At 42.6% G+C, this 21,942-nt stretch overlaps 1 protein-coding gene across 2 annotated transcripts in view; it reads right to left on the reverse strand.

Annotated features, from left to right (window-relative positions):
- The window catches only part of LOC125768508 (uncharacterized), a 94,280-nt gene that overhangs the window by 26,517 nt on the left and 45,821 nt on the right, over nt 1–21,942 (reverse strand). For both annotated transcript variants that reach the window (XM_049436274.1, XM_049436273.1), the window contains 2 exons: nt 18,449–18,494; nt 16,273–16,399 (listed from right to left, as the gene is read on the reverse strand). In XM_049436274.1, the coding sequence (XP_049292231.1) occupies nt 16,273–16,399; nt 18,449–18,494 (173 nt within the window). The remainder of the gene's footprint in view (nt 1–16,272; nt 16,400–18,448; nt 18,495–21,942) is intronic.

Raw genomic sequence — 21,942 nt, forward strand, 5'->3', positions numbered from 1 at the left:
TGGGTACTCTCGAATGGTGGTAGACAAAGAGAAAATCAAACACCGACTTGGTTGCTGTAGAAGGCGCTGAAACTTTCAAGAGCGTACAGACATCAAAACTTTCCTGTGCTCGAGTTGTAATGCACTGGAACTAGCGAAGGTTTGTGGTTTTGTGAAGAAGCAGCATGCAAACATAACAAGGTGGCATGAAAGCGCCTGCTTCCATTGTGGAGCTCCTTTTTTGTTGTACTTTTGCTTCTGACTTCGTCTGTAAGCTATTAAATGTGCAGCTTCAAGATGATGAAGCCACCCAACCGAAAGTTGGACCCTGCGGAGGTTCAAGTGTTAATAGGTAAGTCGTCGAACAGACCAACAGAAGTGAAGAAATAAAATAAAGCTCTTTCTCTCTCTCTGTTGGTGAAGTTTTGCTAATAGATTGTACAGAGGAGTTGCTGAGTACCTGGTCACTCTAGAACTGCAAGTTTGATAAGGGTTCCTTCGGCCCAATTACACAATATGTACTATTTTACATAATGATATCACCTGGAATGTATCGTGTACGGTAACAAGGGCAATGGACATGATTTGTCCAACACTGTTACCCGTCTTCTTGAACCGTTTCTATACGCGCTTCATGTTACGGTAGGGTCAAAAATGCTGACAAACCGTACCACGTAAACGAAACCAACAGAAATGCAACTGAAGAAGACCTGTCCAATGGGGACCGTGACATGACCGGGCGGCATAAAAGGTGAAGAAGGACATCTTGAACGTGGACTAAAGAGAGTGTTCAATAGACGATAGGCACCCGTCGCGTCGGGTTCCTTCTTTCAAACCTTCAAAGCCCACTAAATTGTTGGCGTTTTCACCGGTGGGGCCTACCATAGTTGCACTTCCCGCTGCTCGTTGTTTTGTGCGTCCATCACACCATCACACTCTTGCGCTGTGTGCGATATGGTGTTATTTACATTTCACATTCTTTGTGCAGTTGTTGTTGTTGCTGCGGCTGCTGTGGTTGCTGCTTCAAAACCTTCTTTTATGCTGCTGACGCTGATGTTGATGATGCGGTCGCGGTATTGCTGGTGCTACCAACCGCCGTTTCTATTCCTCTTCTCTTTTGTTTTGTTATGTGTAGTTTTTTTTTCTCTTCTCCAACACTAAGACCCATTTCTCGCGAACATTTTAAACCCTCTTTATCTGGAGCTTCATCGGTTTGCGTTCAGTGTGTTGAGCTTTCCTTTCGAATCACTGGCACAACATTTCATCACTTGTGTTTACGTCTTGCATTATGATATCTATGACCTCGAAGTGTGTTTCGAACGGAGAAAACGTCATACGATACAGAATTCTAATACATTTAATTAGTTTTAGAACGTTTGTTTATGGTTTTCATGCTCAAATGTCTTTATTTAAATTAATTAGTCTGCAAACGCACAGAATGTGTAGTTGTTGCAATCGCGCTACACCAACCATACCCATTGACTTCGAAAAACATTTGGTATGAGAAATGTACCTCTTCGTTAATTTTATGCCTATTTAATGAAATTAATAATTACTGTCAACATTCACACCCCATTCTCATTCGTCATTCAAACGAGAGACAGGGAAAGAGGGAGAAACACAACCTTCAAACTAACATTAGCAAATGTCCTCCTCAACTCTTCAACCCTTCCCGCTATTCCTCTTGCACAACAACGCGCTGCTTCAACATACGCTCGCGACTATCGCGTACTGTCATTGATTCCGTCCACTTTACGGCGACCGTTAAAAAGTAAAACCAAATTGATTTTTCACCACACCAATCGTGTACGGTTGCGAATGATCGGTTGGTTGAAATTTAGACATTGCTAAATAGGAGGTGCTCACCTCGAGCAGGGCACCATATGTCCACACGTTTCAACCCGTACACGACACTGCGAAAACGGAAAAAACGACTGTGCTAAAGGCACAGTGATCAATGGTGATCGTGATTGCAGAGGGATGAAAATTAATGCACCGTAAAGACGATGGCTTTTAACGGTTTAACTAGTATGGGTGCATGATTGATAAGTTAATAGACATTAAACGTGACATAAGCATTGTTGCATTAACGTAAGAAGATTATTTTTTAACGTATTTTCTCGTATTTTTTTAAGTATTGCACGGTTTAGTGGTCATCCTATAAGAAACACAGTTCATCCTGTGATATAATTCATGGCATATCCTATAATGTGTCGTGCGCATTGCATAACCGTTAGGCGCTAAAATAGGATCTTACAGGAAGAATCCTTTGCGTGCTGTAAATTTGTGTTGCTGTGTCATGTCAAGTAAATTATTTGACGCTTTTGACATTGTACATCGGTAAAATGTGCAAGAGTAAATAATTTATAGCATCTTATAGCAATTTCCTGCTCAGCGCACGATGAAACTTTGTCGGCTGCATTTATTCCATAAGATAACAAACGGGACAGATACAAACAAACCACTTTCCACACATCGTACGCTTCAATATGGGAAGAAGTCATTATGGGGTGCTGTGAGTATACTCTTTCCCTTTGGTCGAGGGAAGAAAAACCCACCATACAGTACCCGGCATTGTGCGCACACCTGTGTTTCGCGCCTTACACTTTGAAGGCAAAGATGCCAAAAGATCAATAGCAATTTGACATTTGCTCCTCTCGTGCGCACACGTTAAACGATCGCACACTCGCGCGCGCGCGCAAAAAAGCTAGGCTGGCGTTTCTACCCCCGGGAACACCACACACACCGTACGGTATTTATGAACATTCGATTATCATTGCACCGCGGTAATGGGCGTCGCGACGACTAGAAAGTCATTTGAGTTTATTTCCCTGCCCACTGCAGGTCTCTCTTTCTCGTAGGGATCTACCAACCTTGGAACGTTTACCATTCCTCCACGTCCACGTCGCTTTGGCGTGCGAGGTCACATTTCGTTTTTAAGTGGTGTCAATTTTTCTTCAATGAAATTGACACAAAATCCCAGTGCAAACAGAGCCCCCCGGACATCTCCCCTATGTCTGTGTGCTCGTTCAATGGAATGGTGCGATTTTTTTGCTTCTCTACCCTCCTTTTTAATTGCAAACGGTAGCCAAGCAGTGTAAATTGAATTTGTACACTCTGGCACGACGAGCTTGAAAACAGGGCGCTTAAGTATGAGGCGCAGTAAAGAAATGTAAGCGAGTACCAGTGGTTCTGTTGTTAAGTATTTCAGCAATTATTCTTGTGACATAATGAGACCTGCATTGACATACAATAACCCATATTTGGAGGAGTTATAGCATACTGTATGAAAATGTCAACATACTTCAGTGAAAGTTCAAACTGTTCAATCGGATATGTTACGATTATGGCAGAAGTAGACAATTTATTTTAGATCCATTTTTAAAATTTCAAATAAATTCTACAAAATATTTGGAAATGGAACACTATAAAAATCTTTGAACAAAATACTACGGTATAGATATTTGGCACAACGTTTTGGACCTAGGATGATACAATCTGAATTCATTTATATGTTCGATATTTTCTAGATTGGTTGATAAATGGAGTCTCAAATCTGAAGTTTCTAAAATTTATAGCTTCTCGCTGACAGTTAAGTAGCTTGTCAATCTCCCCATCAAACTCAATCCATTCCAGTTTAACGTGAAAAACACATTCAGAAATGACTTCAACTTTCCCATCTGAACTCGAACCCTAAAATTATGTAAGTCCTCAAAATAAAAAGATATGAAGTCAAAGGAACCTTAATGTTATCGTAAAAATCAGTAACAATTAAAAGTTAAATCGCTCCCAAATTATAAACCATTGAGCCTCTAACCTTTGTGGTTTGATATTTTAAAATTGCTTCCATCCGCAACACATTCCGGAGCCAATTTAACCATTAGCACCTCCTCCCGACGAAAACATCTTCTTACTGGAACATGTCACCGGAGATCTTCGACGCTCGGGTCGCGCCTTCCATCCCCCAATGCTAAAAAGAAGTTGTTGGCAAGCGCACGTACTGTATGGTTTGCTACTTTATTTCACTTTCTCTTTGCACAATTCGCTGCACCAGCAAGAAATGGTGACCGGCTGCGGATTCTCCGGTTATGGTTGCATTAAAGTTATTTATTTTATTTTTGTTTTTGTTTTCATCCACCGAATACGGACGGTACTGTTAATTAAAATCACTGACTGTTGCCGGGACAGTAACGCCTCTTAAATACTGCTTTGCCTCCATTCAAAGGAACACGTGCAGGGAACGTGTAATCGGTTACCGATCGAGGTGATTATTTTTCAATTTTACCATGTACGAAATTGTCCCCATTCGTCCTGTGACGATATGCCCAACAGCTTTATTTTTCAACCAAGTTGAATTATTGGTATGGGCATTTAAGGTTTACCTAACGTTCGGGCCTGCTGCCCATCTATCGCGCACCGGAAAACGGAGGGAAAACCGGAAAAAAGCTGACCGTTTCAAATCGGCGCAAAATAAAAAAAACCATTCCCTTCCATCATGATAAGCGCTTTGTCGTTTACAGATATGCAAACACACACACACCCACCCTCTCAAATCCGGTGGACAAACAAATGAATCGCTGACGAGAAAGCGTGAAACGCCATCGCTACAACCGTTGGTTTGAAATTTTCACTCATTTCCCGGAACGGGAAACGTAATTTCCGGCGGCACCGTGACCATGTGCGATGTTTCGAATATTTTTTAAAAAGTGGAATGGGGAACAACAACATCGGCTTTCGTCACTGTACATCAATTTTTCCGACCAAACAGATACCGGGGCGAGAAAGAGAGGGAGAATAGGGAAATCTTTCTGCAACCGCTTGGGTGGCGTTTAAAATCCAATTTGCAAGCGATAAACTAGATATGGTTTGTCTTTTTTGGGTAAATGTACCACCAAGTGCCCTCTTGAATTGCGTAGTATACTCGCATTTTACAAAAAAGGACGTAAATTTGAAAGCTAAAACATAACATCTGTTTGGTTGAAAATTTAAACAATGGTCCCATATCCTTACGAATAGAAACTTTTAATAAATTTCACTGGGAATTAGGATAATAGGAACATAAAAACTGTTTTTAAAATTTAATGAAAATTAATATTTAAATTTAATCAGTATAAATATTAATATTTCATTAGCTTGATTAGCGAATTCCTTCTCTTTTAATTAAAAACCTACAATATTAAGCAGGTTTGGGTAGCAATAAATTATAATCTAAAATGTAACATTCGACATAAGTTATTCTGTGTTGTAATCAATATCACGATGATTTAATAATTCACTCCATGCGAGTATCGTGTTTAAACATTCCGGTAAAAAAATCGTTTTTTTCTATTTGTCTACATCGAACAATGGCTAATTTATTGGTGGTCAAACATATGTTTCCATAATCATCCTTGACTTAATTATAAACCACCAATCGGGAGACACCGATCGAAAGCGCCGTATCGCAATCGATGATCAAAGGTGGAAATAAATCTTCCAGAACCCCTGTCCCGGAATGATGCAACCCATAACGCCGGGGGTGGCAGCAGTAGCGGCATATTTCGTGGAAGTTTGGCTGGCGTAGAATAGCCGATAAATAAAACAATACATCATTCCCTTTGCGCCGGTACTAATTGCAGTACAATTGTCATCATCCTCCACATTTGGCAGCTGCTGGCGCGGAAGGTGAAATCCGTTTCGTAATCCGCTTCCGTCAACGGGTGGTGATGATAGTGACGCAGCGATAGGGGATGAAAAAGCAAAGGTAAGAGCACACACACACACATGAATGCATATCCCAACGGCACAAAAGTGAAGGGACGACCATGTGTTAATGGTTTTTGGGCCCTAATGAAGGAAAATGCTTTTGTTCTTATTGTGTTTGTTGTTTTCCTCACATATTCGAGGAATTTTACCAAGCTGCAGATAAGCCCGAAAATGATGCGGTTCTCGGGGGACAAAACCCCCGGGTATACACAATTGTCGAACTACGCTGGCCACCACTTTCGGTGCGAGGATTGAGCGACGACGGCGACCCTTTTTTGTGTGTGGACCAAGGACATTGGTTTTCCTCAACGGTTTCCTCTCTGCGGCAGAAGAAAATGGGCAACAACAAATTGGCTTCCTACTGGTGAGCTCATTAGGAGAATTAATGGGATGTGTGTTCTGTGTACCGTATTCCCAGACCTTTTACTGTCCCGACTGCTGGTGTTGCTGATGCACTAGATAGTACTCTATTTGGCTGCATGGTCCGTTTCGGGGTGCGCTTCAAGGTTGCTCCTGAGCTTGTGAACCGCAACCTTTGAAAGATCGATCACTGTACGGGTGGAAAGTGATTTTACACTGACATAGGTACGGAGGAACCACTCACGTCAAGTGTTGGTAATTTTTCATACAGTTCAATATCATTTGTGTCGATCTGTTGAGTAATTTCGATTAACAATTCTACAAGACACTAAAGATTTACTGGTTTAAACGATTCACCATGTCTGAATAGACATTTAGTTAATATTTTCCAAGAATTTTACTAGAGCTCAATATCTCATGAATATCTGATAAAAATTCAAATAAACGGATTTTATAGGATTCGGATTTATAGAACTCCGATGAGAAGAAAACGTGAGCTTATTTGTTTTTATAATAAATTCAAAGTCACTCACATTCCAACATTTGGAGTTTGAGCTCCTGAATGTATATCTCTCCTTAAGGAAAGCTGCATCATGCAAGAATTGATGTAGCAAACATTACGTCAAGTTAAATCCAACCGATCAAAACTTCTCATAAGAATGCGTTCTTCATCCGCCAAACGCTGTAAACAACTCTCACTACGATGTACTTGAAGTTTTGCGTCCTTAGTCATTGCACAGCCAGTAGCAAACAGCTTTAAAACTGCACTCCACTGTATGCACGATCATTTCTAAAGTCAATGCTCATGCCCAGCACGGATGATATCTCGATGTTTTAACATAAAACCTGACAGCGGCACTTGCAGATAGCGGCAGGCCTCATTACATCCCGTCGGCATCTTAATCCATTTACCCAGCGAGGACCTCCTCTTCCACTTCGATCTTACACCGCTCTTACGCCAGTCCGGACGCTTCTAGACGCCCTTCGACACGTCGGATTAGTTGCCGGTGGATTCACTCCAGGTAGGAACAAATCGGTCTGCTTTTTTCCCCTACTGCTTCTGCTCCGCTCCCCCGTTTGTCAGACTTTGAAAGTCAATTTGCCATCAATTTATCATCGGGCATTAATCTCCGCAAAAAAAGCAACCATCCTCCTATCCCGACGATGACGCTGACATCTTCTTTGACATTTGCCGCGACGACGATGGTTGGATTGGGTCCGTGGCTTTCTAGCAAGGCATGTCCTCGCTAGCACTATAAGACATAGGGTGTTTATCTCACCGAGCGCAGTACACAACAGCCTTGATGCGGAAATCCCCTGGGAGAGTGCATTTGGGATCTTCGTAAGTTGTTTCCGTCCTGACTATTATATGTTTGTTACTCGCGAGCTACAAATGGAACAGTGGTGTCGAGCATGAACTGCTCTTCGAAGTGTGGCTAAAACACACACATTCACCAATACAGAAACAATGTGCACACCTACTCGTTTTCCTTTCACTCATCATTTCCCTTCACGGCTTTACCATATCCCTCTCCTCGCCGTGCATCTCATCACCAATTCGCCCACACATTGATTTTTTGGGATAAACGCCCTATGCCCGACATGCATGCGGAGACCGTCATAATACCTGGGAACCATTTTGCTGTGGATGCGTTTCAAAGTTTTAACCATGAACGAACAGCCCCGAAAAAACACCTTCACGCATTGATCTTCTTAGGTCGGCGGTTGACAACTTTCTCCCGGTGCGCACATACCGACGGCCTGACGGGATGGAGGAGAACCCAGGACCGGTGTAGGACCGAGTGCCGGAGAAGCAGGTGCGGAAGAGAGCAAAAACCAAAACCCCGTGAGACAGGGTGTAGGGGTTGTAGAGGAGAAAGCACACCAGGAATGCATGTGCAGCCATCTCCATCCCTGTCCATACACGTGTGACCGATCAATGGATCCGTGTCTGTGTGTGTCTGTGTCTGTTTGCTGGTCTGCCGGACCCTTCAGAAAGCTGGTCTGCATCGGTAATTGGTAGAATTGGACGAAACATTGTCTCCTGCTGATCTTTGGGTCAGGTTCCTACCAATGTTCAGCGACGGTGCGTTCTGAGTGGGCATTGCTGTAGATTATTCTTCACCGTAACTGTTCTTTGTCCGTCCGCCTATGCTTGGACCGCCTTCAACCCTGCCGGAACCACATTCTACCCCCCGTTGGAAGAGAGATTGCGTGTCACACACATACGCTAAGCCGCGATCGACAGACAGACGGAGATCGTTATTGTTCTAAGCAGTGTGTCGAACTTATTTTCTTTCCCGTCGCCTGATACGATTGATTTTCCAACATTGCTCTGGACATTGTCTCGCACCAAGGCTAACGGAAACGCTGTCCCGAACGTCGCTTTCAAGTTCCGACCCAGCACGCCTTCACCAGGTGAGGCAATCAATGTCGATCCCGCCCGTTCTTGTGTAAAACCTTTTATTGAGGAAAGCAATAATGGAAAGTGTCATCTGGACCAGAAGTACGCTCGGAAAGGAAGACGAACACAATGGGCGCGTGCGTGAAAGTAGAAAGAAATTATGGCAACGATGGTAAGATTTCTTTTCTAAAATAGACAGTCCTTTGAGAAAGTGAACAGGATCTCCATGTGAGGCATAGATGGAATACGTCGAAGCTACAAATCAAAGACCAAGCATATTGATTGTTGCAGTTTGTTTGCGAAATGTCCAATGCAGGCAGATGATTTCTCATCCAGCTGGTTGGGTTCCTGCTTTATCACGATCGTAGACCACCCTGGTACGTGCGAAGGCACATCAACTGACGCCAACTGACTAACATTGTTGCGTCCTGCATAACTGCTGCTGCCGTCACAACTCTAACATCCAAGACACACGATAATTGACGAAGTCGTCCGCAACCTGATGGTGATCATTATTTATCATTCACCAAAAATATTGTGGCAGCCAGGCACGGGAAGAATTCGCATCGCAAAGCACTTCGGGGTGCTCCCCCTCCCGTCTGATCGTGCTGCCGTCAAATGGCTTCAGAATGAAATCAAGCGCAAAGGTTTGAGAAGCGCAACGCGGTGGGTCAGGAATGTTCTACTGGAATTTATAGAATTGATATATCGATGTTCTTCGTTGCCGTCATGTGATGTGGAGAATTCTTCAATTCTTTGGAGCGTGTTTTTTTTTGTTGTCCCTCTTATCCAATCACACACTGATATTTAAATGTTCGCCCACCAAGACAACAGTATCAGAGACATCATACACAAAAAAACCCTTAACCAGACACTTGTCACAGCATTCGTATAGCGACAGCAACAAAAAAACCTTTAAATAATATGAAAATCTTGAAAACATTTTGACATCACAAAAAATTCCTCGTAGGAACTTGGTAGGAATTCGATTTGCCTTTTTGGCGGAAAGTTGCTTGCCAGCAGTAGAAGCGCCTGAGGGAATTTGATGCCACCACCAGCCAAATGGCCATCACATTCATCTTGCAAAGCGCGAAATGCACACGAAATCCGTGTGCTTAAGCATCCCGCCGGTAACGTCTCACATTACCCAGCCGGTAGTGGCGAGGTAAAATATTGACTTATCGCTTTTGCCACTCTTCCCGCCGCGGAACTCCACCGTGCCACACTTCATGCCACGGAATTGACGTAAACTTTTTGTGTGCGTGTGTGTGTGTTTTATTTTGGTTTGGAGCATTTCTGTTTTTATTACGTTAATTTTCGGTAGCGAGCCTCCGCGAGTTTTACGGTGGCAATGGTTCGCGCAATAGTACATCTTCGTACATCTTTACATCTGTTTAACATGACAGCAAACCAGTTGCCGCCATTTTTCATCCTACCGGGTGTGATGGAAGATGCAACCGGTCTAAAGAAAACACGGTATATATATATATACACATTACCAGTGGAAAATAAATAAAGCCAGCGCACAAAGTGACGAACCCGCAACAACGAAATTGACAATGATGAGTTGACAACCCGAAAGCGGCAAAAAAACCTACCTAACAAAACCTCATTCACTCCTCTTGTGTCCACTCTCTCGTGCAACAAGCTGCCGAAAACTAAATGAAATTTACAATTCAAAGCACGTACAGCCGAACAGACACCCACCGACAAGTACGGGGCCCCAGTACGGCCGTAAAGTAGCGCTAGTAGAAGTGACAATCAAGTATGCGTGTCATTTTTTTGTTTTTTTTTTGTAAACCTTTTCCTTGAAGGCTCGATTAATTAATTTGAACAGACGCAAATGCCAAAACCATACAGTTCTTCATGAAATAAATACCAGAAGAAGACAGAAGAGACAGAAACAATCAATAACAACAAAAAAACTTCCAACGAATGACCGGCACGAAGGATGATCATTGACCACGATTCACGGCATCGTGACAACATAAAGGCAGTAAACGCATAAGACAAAAGCTCGATGACAACAGCAACAAAATCATACAGATTGCGAGCGAAACACCAACACAAAAAAACGCGAAGTGTGTCAGGGAGCTGTGCGTAAAGTATTAGCTTAAGCTAATTGGCACAGATGGAAACATCAAAATCATTCATTGATGCTGCTTCGACACTGCCACTGGGGAGTTATTTTTTTTTTCCTTGGAGAAGATTCCACACAGCACGCAATTGTGCCGACAGACGAACATGTTATCTGATACGTCCTTTAAAACGTACCCAGGATGACACACGATGAACGATCGTGCTTTAAATATGTATTTTTTGTTGTTTGCTGTTGGTCTCCTTCTTCCTACCACCTTCAACTGGGTGTCGTCTTGAATGAAGTTGATATTAATACCACTGAATGGAGCAGCCACTATAATTTAAGCACTGCAATAAATAGACACGAAACACGACCAGAAACGGGTGGTCATTTCGGCACGCCACGATGTCAAACGGCCGGAAATGGTGAACATATTTTGGACATCATTAGATCATTATTCGCTCAACACCACAAGGACATGTCGATCATCGTTAACAAAAGCCATTATTTTGTCTCATTTTGTTTACGCTATATTCATAAAGTATCAATTAAATCGTTTCAATTAACGTTTAACAGGGGGTGAGGGTTAAACTGTCGGCAGAGAATTTATCCCAATAAAGTAATGCTATTTTACTCAATTTTAATGCTTCCAATGCTTACATTTTTTTATCACTGTAAGGTTCTCGTTTAAATGGTTCTATAATCATATAATTCCAGTGATTTAATTCGGTGCTTAACGGATCTTTAAAAAGCTATTCCATGTTCATTTATTCAAAACAATCGTTAAGGATAATTTTAAATCGTAATAAAAATATTATTTTTTTATATGTCTATACCCTGTTAGGCATGAAAATTATTTTAAATAGTTTAATTTTATAATACATTTTTTTAAATAATAATTTAATTAAATATTCCTCCATCTTAAAAGGGTGTAATGCAACCAGAACAAAAGCTTTCAGCAGCGACCAATCACCAAAAAAAAGAGGAAAAACATTAAAACCGCACCGATATAATGTGGAATAACTAATAGCATTGCATGTAAAAGGTCGCCCATGATAAATGGATCAGTGATAAAATATCATTCCGATCTTGCCTTTTGATGATCGTGCCCCTGAAATCGAAAATATGTATCTCTCGGTACGTTTGCTGTGTCTGAGTAGTCTGCTTGAATGTTCATATTCCTAACTATATGTATCTCTCTGTTTTCCCTTTTTTTTCTTCTTCTCCTGCTGCTCATATTCGATCGATCGGTTATCCAATTTTCGATCGGCAGTTTATGATTGGGTTTCGTATTTCATTTGGCGCCATACGATCGTAAACTGGGATCATCTTTGGTTCGGTGTTCGCTGTGTCTTTTATTTCCCGCTTTACAAAACCCATAAGCGTACAATAATGTTCGTTCACTGGTTGGCTGAGCTTTGAATTTTGAGATACGCCGAACGCATTAAGCTTTGGTTTTGCTTGTTTAAAAAATTAAAAAAAATACACACATCTTCTTACACGATTTCACGCATTTCCATTCCATTTGGAAAGGTTTAACTGTTTTACCGCTACTTCGTAAGGATTTTCCTCAACAAGCCCTTATACAGCATGCTGTCCTCTATTTCACACAGAACAATGCACAGCAGCCGTGTGCTAAAGAATTTAATTATTTTTTAAGCTTTATAATTGCTTACACTCGATAGTTACTCGATGACCCACTGAATTGAGCCGTTAAGTTGTAGCGTGTAAATTGCATACGAAAGTGTGCAACAACCGCCCAACAAGACGAGTGGCACAGGAACAAAGCAATTCTGTGCTTGAAGCGCACTTATAAAATGCATCTAATAAAGTCATCCCCGTGCAGACGATGGTGCATGATGGGCCGGAACGTTAAAGTGCCAACCCCCGTACGTCAATCTAGTGTGCCAGAATGGAAGGAAAAGACAACGATATTAAAAAGGGGTTCATTCCATAAGAAGTATTTTCCTTCTTCTTCTCTCGCTTCTAAATTGCCCAAAAACTAATCAACGCGTCAATGAAGTCAGTAACAAAACACCGTGGGAAAGGGACCACCCCCGGGGGGAAGAAAAAAGGACATTCGGCAAAGCGAATGCCGAAAGCGTGCGTGCGTGCAATGCGTGTTTTGTGGCACAAAATCCACACAGGAACGTTTATTATTATTATATATGTTTTTTAATTAAATGCATCCAACGGTATTGGGGTGTGTGTGGTCGCCTTGAACTGCCTTCATTTGTACACGCACACTGCATTCGGGCGCGCTCGGGAGAGAGAGACTGAGAAAAACACACCGAAACGAAATTACCACCACGTGGAAGAACAAAAACCACGATTCCTGCACGCACCGAGAACGCGTCATTCGTCGCAATTGAGCCCGGACATGTACGTGGTATGATTGGTTTTCCGTTTGGCAGCAAAAGATCCTCTTCAAACCAATATCAGCCAACCTTACCATCCGCATGAATGGTAGACCCAATGTCAAGAGGCAACAACACAATCGCAACAATGCACACTCCAGCACAAGCACCACACCAAGATGCAGCTCCGCTTCAGCTTCTCTACGCCACTATTCGTTGGCTACCCCACTGCCCACCCCAAACCCAGTCCCCCTCTTTTTTCCCTCCGTCGTCCCTTCAAGGATCAAGACTCCTTCAACACCCTGGGAGGGAAAGCTCCAATGCAGTGGAATTGAAAAGCAACACGAGATACTGTATGCCCGTGACCCGGGCACCCGGAGAACAAGCTAAACAATAAGGCGAAAAAGCAATCGTTAAATGTTTATGGGTGTTATTTTCCTCACTTTACAAAAAAAAACACAAGAGGTCCAAAATAACTTAATTCTTTTTAACACCGCATCGCACACCTACGGTGTGCGGCATCAGTGCAAGGTATTGGGCCGCTGGTACGTTTCCCTGTTTTCTTCTGCCACTTTTCCACTTCCTCGCTTACCTTTTTTTGCGTTTGTTCTCTCGTTTTCTTCCTTACTTTCCTTTCCTTTCGTACTGTTTTCTCTTTTTCACTTTTGCTACACGTCCGTCACTTGTGCACTTGCGCATTTTTCCCACTTTTGTTTTGTAAGCAGTTTTTGTTTCTTTGTTTTACGTTTTCTCGAGCTCTATCCTTCTTTTCTCCTCTCATGATAGTTTTCCAGTTTTATCGGCTTCCTTTTTTTTGCTGTGCCCCGTTTAGCTTTTAATCTTTTCCGTTCTGCCTCTTTTAAGCTCTAGCACGCTTTTTTCTACCTTTTTTTTCGTTCTGCGCGATATGCATCCTTGTTTTTCTTTTACCATCTTCGGTTTTTGCTGGATTTTGTTTTTATTGAACGTGCCGTTTTTCGCTATTAACATTTCCACCTCTGTGTTGTTATGTTTGGCACATTTTGCTTGCTTTTATTGCTGTTCAGTTCACAACAACAAACGGTCAGACACTGTTGCTGCTGCCGAACAACATAACATTCCTTGCGTATTTATGACTGTTTCGTATACTGCAGCTATTGTTTTCTCTAATTGTTTGGAATTTTGTACACCTTTCTCTTATACTTTCATCTCATCTGTCATGAAGCAATCATCTTTAGCAAAAATATTTTATGAAATAATTACACTTCGGGATTTATGTGTTTTGTACTGCAAGCTGTGAAATTAAACTAATCGCTTACATTCACAGCATAATTTGTAAATCACAAAGCACAAACTGTGCACAAGAAACCCCTTAACTCACATCCAATAAAAAAAACAACCCTCAAGCCGTCCTTTTCATCTTGTGAGTCTTCTTTATGCTTCCCTCTTTACCAACCCTTGGCTACCATTAAATGATGGCCAAATAGGCATTTAATACGTTTTTTCTCTCTCTCTCCCCCCCGTAAAGCTCGCTTTGTGGTCAGCACAACAATCGTGTATAATCTTCTCATACAAAAATCCTTCGACTAATCGCGAATGGCTGCAATAAAAGACGGCTTAGAAACAACTCAATGCAGTGCGCCTGTATGCGCTTAGGTGGGTGGATAGAGGCTGTACCCATCGAGATGGCCATTGAAAGGTGTCTCTGTGACGCTGTGCAAAGTGTCACCATCCAAACACACACAGAAAGGAAAATGGGAAACCGGAACGGAGCGAAAAGCTCACTCAAAGCCTTCCTTAATGCCACGATATTACCTTTTGAAAGGAAATCCTATTGCCGACTCACCTCAGGGCCAACAGCAACAACCACAAAATAGGTTCATAATGCGACACTGTAGTGGCACAAGACGAGGGTCGAAGGGTAAGGAATGGTTCCGGAAGGATGAGTCCATATGCCGGGATTTGAGGTGTGTTAATCGCTTTACTTCTATCTGCCCAACGAGCGCAACCACCGAAATATATTCGATGTAAGGAAAGAAACGATTTAAGCACTATTTTGTGCGCACACGGTTCATTGGACATCAAAAAGCTAAAACCGAAAAAAAAGAGATCAAATGTGATGGGTTTTCTTCTGTTCCGGCATTAGACGTTTCCATTTCCTTGTCCTTTGGCGCAAAGATTCTAATCGCGTGTTCTGCCTTTAAACACTGCAACTTACAACGTCTGCGCCTTATCCTCGGCTTTCGGGCACGGTAATCGGGACCGCCGGAGATGATGAATAAATGGAAACGAAATCACAAATAAAAAAGCGAGCCTAATAATCTACCAGCCAGCGCTCAACAGAAATCAATTTTCGATAATAATAGCACAGAAAAATACTGCGCTCGCTATATCGAGAGGTTCGTTTTGTGCGTTTTACGTCGAGCGCCGATTGCTACAAACAAAATGCGCAATCAGGACACGCACACCCGAGACCCTCAGACATGTGGGTCGAAAGGATTCATCCACGATACATTTTTTAAGTGGTTTCCTTCGTTGCATGGTTCCACTTTCTTTGGCACCTTCAAGCTTATGTTCTTCACCCTGTGTCTTTGTTCCTGTACGTCCGATGATCCTGACGCGTGAGATTATAATTTCGCCCTTTTTTCACTCAATTACTACAAAACCTCGAAGCTGGTCCAGGAGCGTAAACAGAACGTACAAGCTATACACACCGCACCAGAGGGATAATTAAAAGCAACCAAAACAACGATGGAAGGACTTTAAAAGTGGGGACTCACAACAAAAAAACACGAACGAAACACAAAATTGGAAATCCCTGGAATTTATCTTGCCGCCAGCCACGGGTTTTACGAGTACGTTGTTCTTTACGATCCGCGAAGCTTAACGAACATCGGCTACGGTTGCGGTACGAAAATCAGCTGTGCTTCTGGTGTGACTCCGAATCGGGCACCCAGTACCCAGGGTGAGATTTAAATGGGCGATCAATTCGTGACGATTTTCATGGTTTTACAACGATCATAAAATACACAAAACCACCACTAAGCTTGTTTCCGAGCTTAAAATGCGAAATAAAAAATATCTGTGTTCAGATTTTTCGGTTTTTGATCACTGATTTAAGCGTTTTGTCTTCGTTTGGTTCTCCGTGATATACTTTAAATAATTCCCAACAAGAAGAGTTTGGAGATCTTAAAAATCGAAAGAAAGTCAGATTTGACAGCCCTATAAGAGTCTTTTAGACGATCAATCATGAAAGTAAATTTAACAAATGAATTGCTCTTAATGCAATACTAAAAAGTAATATATCTCTTCATTACAATAAACCATTAAACGATTAATGAGAAAAGAAGAAGTTAAACATCACTTACGTAATTGACCATTCTCCAAATTGTCGTCGGCAAACACGGAACCGTTTTTGGTACGTAGAAACTTTAAACTGCACGCTGATTGGAGATGGATGTCGTTCCCGGTTGATGCTCCTGCACTGAATAATGTCTGCGAAAATGGGACGAAATAAATAATTGAAACGTGTTTTGTTAGTCCACTACAGAAAGTTGTACACACAAATTGTTAACACAGTGGCACACCGAAATCGCAATGAAAGTGACTGACGTTCGTCGGGGCTATCAACTCATCATCGTTGTGTATTGTGGACATCGAACACGGTGAATGTAGATAATTAGTGGGACTGTATTACTCAATTGCTTTCACCAACTTCTTTTTTTACATGAGTGTTTCTGCCAGTGCTAATTTAGGAAAAACAAATCACTAATAATTGCGAATTGTAACGGCGTAACGCCTCTTTATAGTTATAACGTTAGAATTGTAACGGCCCCAAACATTGAGCACGATCGCGCAATTAATGAATAAATCTAATGGACACCAAAAACACTCAGAAGAAACCTAGTACGAAGCTAGAAAACGATCCACAAACAACAAGGGTCAACAAGCGAGAAAGGTTTGAAAATTGAATATAACACCAATGCCCTTCGATCAATTACCGTGCAATGACAATTGGACTATCTGTCACGGTTTTGCCCGTCCACACCTGTGCCACGGGGGGACGTTGTGTCAGCACATCGGAGGGAGAGTGTGTATAGTACACGCTTCTCTAACGACTATTTGATCGACCAGTAAACGAACGGTCGATAGTTGGATGATGAAAGCCACTAATAGTTGAGGAGGTTGGGTGGAATTAGAACTATGTCTGGAAGGGTGGAAACGCATTGAAGTAATGAAAACATCACATCAAAACGCTCGACAGCTCGATTCTTTTGCTCAGTTGACAGTTCGTCACACGCTGCTGCTATAATCGGTTCTGGCTGGTTTACACCGTTGTGCCGTGCAAAAGGAAAATTGGGAAACAAACAAACCACAGCCACTGTCTGTTATTGTCGAAGGAAAGCAATGCGGTAAAGATTGCTGTATATGTATGTTGCAGTCGTCTGGTGTTAGTAGCTACCCATATTGGTATCTATTTCAGCAGATGGAGCACGAGAGTGACGAAAGGAAATAGGCTAGGTTAGGTCGATAGATAGACGTTCGATCAACATCAGCAATCAATCCCGATGGATGATATGGTGAGGGGTGTGGATGAGGCGGTGATGTGAGGCGGTGCTGATAGCTCTCCCATTCCACCCATTTTACACTAATGTAGCACGCGCTTTGAAGCTCTGATTGTGAATGTTCGTTATCAGTTTCTGCGCGGAGAACGTTTCAGAAGTGGCGATTTGAAACCCCGTTACCAATGCTCGAAACGCGTTGGACACGCGTAGGTGGAGTGTATTGTTTGCCCATCCGTGCGTGGTGTTGGTGTGGCCACTTCTAACACCTGCTCTAGTGGACAAACGAGGGAGGGAGAGAGAGAGACCAGGCCATGCTACAAAAAAAACAAAAACAAAAAATTACGCCAAATATTACAAACGGCACAAAACTGTCGCATCTTGTCGCACGACGAGTGACAACTCTGTCAGCCGAACGATTGTGCGATTCTTCACGCAAGCCTCCAAACTGTCAACGAGCGTGGAATGGCAATATGAATGAGACAGGATGACGACGCCTTATTATGACGGCGCAAGGGATGCTTACACAAGGGCCGTAGCGAATGGCAGCGAAGGTGTGATTGTTTCCGATACACATTCCAGAAGGCTGTTTAACGAAGGCAACGAAGACTAATACAGAGCTTACCAACCTACCACCACGACCCACTCCAAAAGGTACTACAATAAAGACTGGGGGAGGGAAAAAAATCTCATCAAGGTTGGAAAAGGTCGACCGAGGCTTTCCCGATGGCTTACAGGCGGGCACATACAGGTGGCGACGCTGATTGTCCATTTCGGTCCTGTTTAATATGTGTCACAATAAGGGCGATTAAGGAGCAGGCAGGCAGTCAGTCAGTCAGTCACAGCGACGAGGGTGCGCTCCCGGTTCAAGAGGTATTTTAATTTCGCTATCAGTTGCTTTTTTTTTGGTCTCTCGATTGCATTGTTGTAGTTAGTGTTATTTTGTTCTTTTAGTTTTACTTCACACGCATACAACACTTACCATCAGGAGGCACAAAATCTTGGCATAGACGGTTAGCTGTGATACCCTGTATTGAAGAGAAGGGAAGAGAAAGAGAGAGAGAGAAGAGAAAAAAAAAGATCTGAAATTAGTATAATGATGCTCACATTTTCCACCATGCATTATAATCGTAGCCAGAGCCACTTAAAAATGGTCGTCTCCCTTGATGTCCTGCCACCATTTGCCGCACGAAGGACATTGTAGTGAGGGAGCGACAAGATGATGCGTCAGAAAATGACTGTTTTGCGCCTTTACTTCGTGTTGAAAGGAAAAACAACCACCGTAACGAAATATTGCAACAACCGCTTAATGTCTTGATTAACATTTCTAAATTATTTTTCCACGTCACGTTAACACCGCGGGACACACCCGTGCAAATTATTAATATCGAACCACCATTGTACGAAACTACGAAAGAGAAACCTATCCAAAACCAATTTAATTTTCATCCTCCAAGGTTCAACTTTCTGTTGCTGATGTTGTTTAAAAGTGGTCGAAATTTAAAAAACCTAATTAGCATTTCTTTTCTACACGCCCACACAATATTTGTATTTGGCAACGGAGACAATGAATGGCAGAGATACAAACAGTGCAGCAGCATCATCGCCCTGAAGCGAGCATGAAATGGAAAAATGTAACCAAAGCCAACACACGCCAACTGGCAGAATGCACTCGTTACGAGATAATTAATTAAACTCGCACCCTCGCCAAGTGTCATATCCTCTTGCACGATCGTTCACATGACCTGGAAAACAGACCACTCTGCTAACGGTCCATCAGCATAAATGCTTGCGTACCATAATTGTACCGATACCGTCCATATGCTTGTGCGAGATGTGAGTTGAAAAGCGTCTAGAGTGGACACGGGAGAGTGTAAAAACAAGCATAGTAAAAGCTAACATAAAACTCAAACTTTTAGCTTTTAAATTTAATTTAACTACTTTTCTACCTTCTTCATTCGATACCTACTGGATAACGAATCGTTCTTTCCTGCTCGGCACGAAGTCCATGGAAGTATCAATTCGCTACGTTTATAAGCTGACAAACGGCAAATCAGTTCACTGCTGCACAGCTGTCCCGCGGTCTCGGCTGCCGGATTAATTGAGTTGTAAAAAACTGCACACTGCACAGAGTGTAAGAAGCAAACACAAAAAAAAAACGAACGATCCCTTCCGCAGGCCAATCATTGCTGATTGTGATCACGCGTTCACGCAAAAACCGGGCTGTTACAATCGCACCGTTTCAGCTGCGAATCAAACCTTGTCCAGAGAGGCAGGGCAACTGCCGAAAAAGGGCAGTTGAACAAACGACTGTCACTCGACAGAAATGGCAAACGAGCCGGCAATGGTTTTTTTTTTGTTGCGCGAACTATCCTTCGGCCACGGTGTATCGGCGCGCACGGAGGGGTATATCCTTCGTGGGACAGTAAAATTTGCCATAACACCAGCGGGAAGCCAATTGACCCGTGGTCTCCCGAAGTGAGCGTAGCCCTTTAAGATGAATCGTGCACTGCACTGGACTGTGGCTAAAGATTAATTAAATTAGCATACCTACGGACCAGAAACCATGCCGCCGAACGGCCTTCCAAGGTCCCCTGGGTTAAAGCTAAGGGGCCCATGACGGGGGAGAAAAAAACAACAAAAAAAAGGTTAACAAACACGCGATAACCGACTACCGAGGAAGAACGGGGTCCCGGTTCGATGGGTTTATGCCCATTTTCAGGATGATATAACTAAGCTCCGTAACACTCTACTCGCGTCCATATGTCCAGAGCCGAGATAAGGAACGACCCTACTGCTGCTGTTGGTTGATCCGCAAGAAGAATGTCCCATCCCGTGACAATTCCGCATCTCCAATCCGTCTGTCGTAAAAAGAAACCAACTTTACCGTGCCATACCGAGAAAACCCGATTTCTGCTCTCGGAGTCACTCGAGAATTCCATGCTACCATGTCACACTGCCGTATCGCGCCAGACCAGAGAATGCGGGTGTCAGTTGAAAAGCTAATACCGGTCCTCGCTCTCCTTACACCGTCGTCGCATTCGTTAGCAGGTTAGCAGGCTTTAAATGGAAGTCAAGTTGATCGTTGACGGTTGCGACCAATCAATCCGGTATGGTGGGACCTGCATGAGGCCTGCGTTGAGTATGTGTCTCGTACCGCATGGGGACAACAGGTAGCTGCACCGTTTGCACTAGCAGCTAAATCAAACCAAACCGAACCGATTCAAACTAACCAATCGTTCAAGTGGAGCGTGGATACAGTGCCGTACACAATTTGTGCAATGATCGATTTGTATGGCTAGTTAGTGACTGTTAGAACTGTTGGTTAATAGCAATTCTATTTTCATTGTCAATTGCAGTAAAACGCCCAATAAAATAGTCGAGAAAAATGCCAATAGAGCAATTGGTGACAACCAAAAAAAATCACCAGTATTAAAAAGGGAAAAGCTTAAAAAACATTAAAAGCTTCATGTTGACATTCCGCACCCTACTCAGTACTGAGTTCACCCAAATCAAGCTGTACTTAAACTGTGAAACAAGGACTTTAGCCGCATAAACTTTAAGTAACAAAGTTTATTGTTTGTTTATTTATTACTTAATAATAGCCTGGCCTTTTCAACACTTATACAATAAAACAACACTTATGATAAGTAGCAAACGAATGAAAAACAATGCTACAGCATTAGCATGGGTGTGTAAAACAGAAAGATATTTGGATGTAAAGCTTAAAATGTTGACTAAGAATTACTAAAATTTTTATTTCATATACAATTACCCGACCTTATCAAGACTGGACTCTGGCCGAAACGAATAACACGAATAACGCGAATAACAGGTACGTCTATTTTTTTGATGCATAATAGTGTATATGTAAAATGACCTTTCGAACTGTCATTTTAGTACTACACAGATAATCCAACACCCGGTTAAATGGAACCCGGATAATCGGCGTTGGACGGTAAACACATGTTTTGTACATAATAAAATAAAAAAATATCATAAATGCTTTATGACAAATAATATTACATCCGGTGGATGTTAAACTATGCTAGATTTTACAACACAAACATTCCAATCTCGTGCCCACAGTCGGGTAGGGCACTGTAAACGCTTTTCTGCGCTGTACACTGACCAGTTGTTTGCGACTAAGCACGGCGTCTGCGATAGTAGCCACACTAATAGTGTAATGCTGATGGTGTAGTAGTGCCCAATCGTTTTGCTGGAAAATTATTAATTTACTACTGATAAAAGTCCGTTTACAATGTCGTGTTGTTGTGTCCACGCCATCCATTCCAAACCGGGAAACGGTCCGCAAGACGCTTTTGGGGGGGGGGGGGGGGGGGTTATACGGTTCGGCGGGTGATAAAGCTGCGGCAGGTGGAAGGAGCCGCCCGTAGTGTGCACTTATCGTTTGCACTGCCGCCGTTAATTAAACCCCCGTCGAGAGGGCCTTCTGCGTGCTCCAAGGTGCCATAC

Source organism: Anopheles funestus, chromosome 3RL (genome assembly GCF_943734845.2).
Source record: "Anopheles funestus chromosome 3RL, idAnoFuneDA-416_04, whole genome shotgun sequence".
NCBI classification, from domain to species: Eukaryota; Metazoa; Arthropoda; class Insecta; order Diptera; family Culicidae; genus Anopheles; species Anopheles funestus.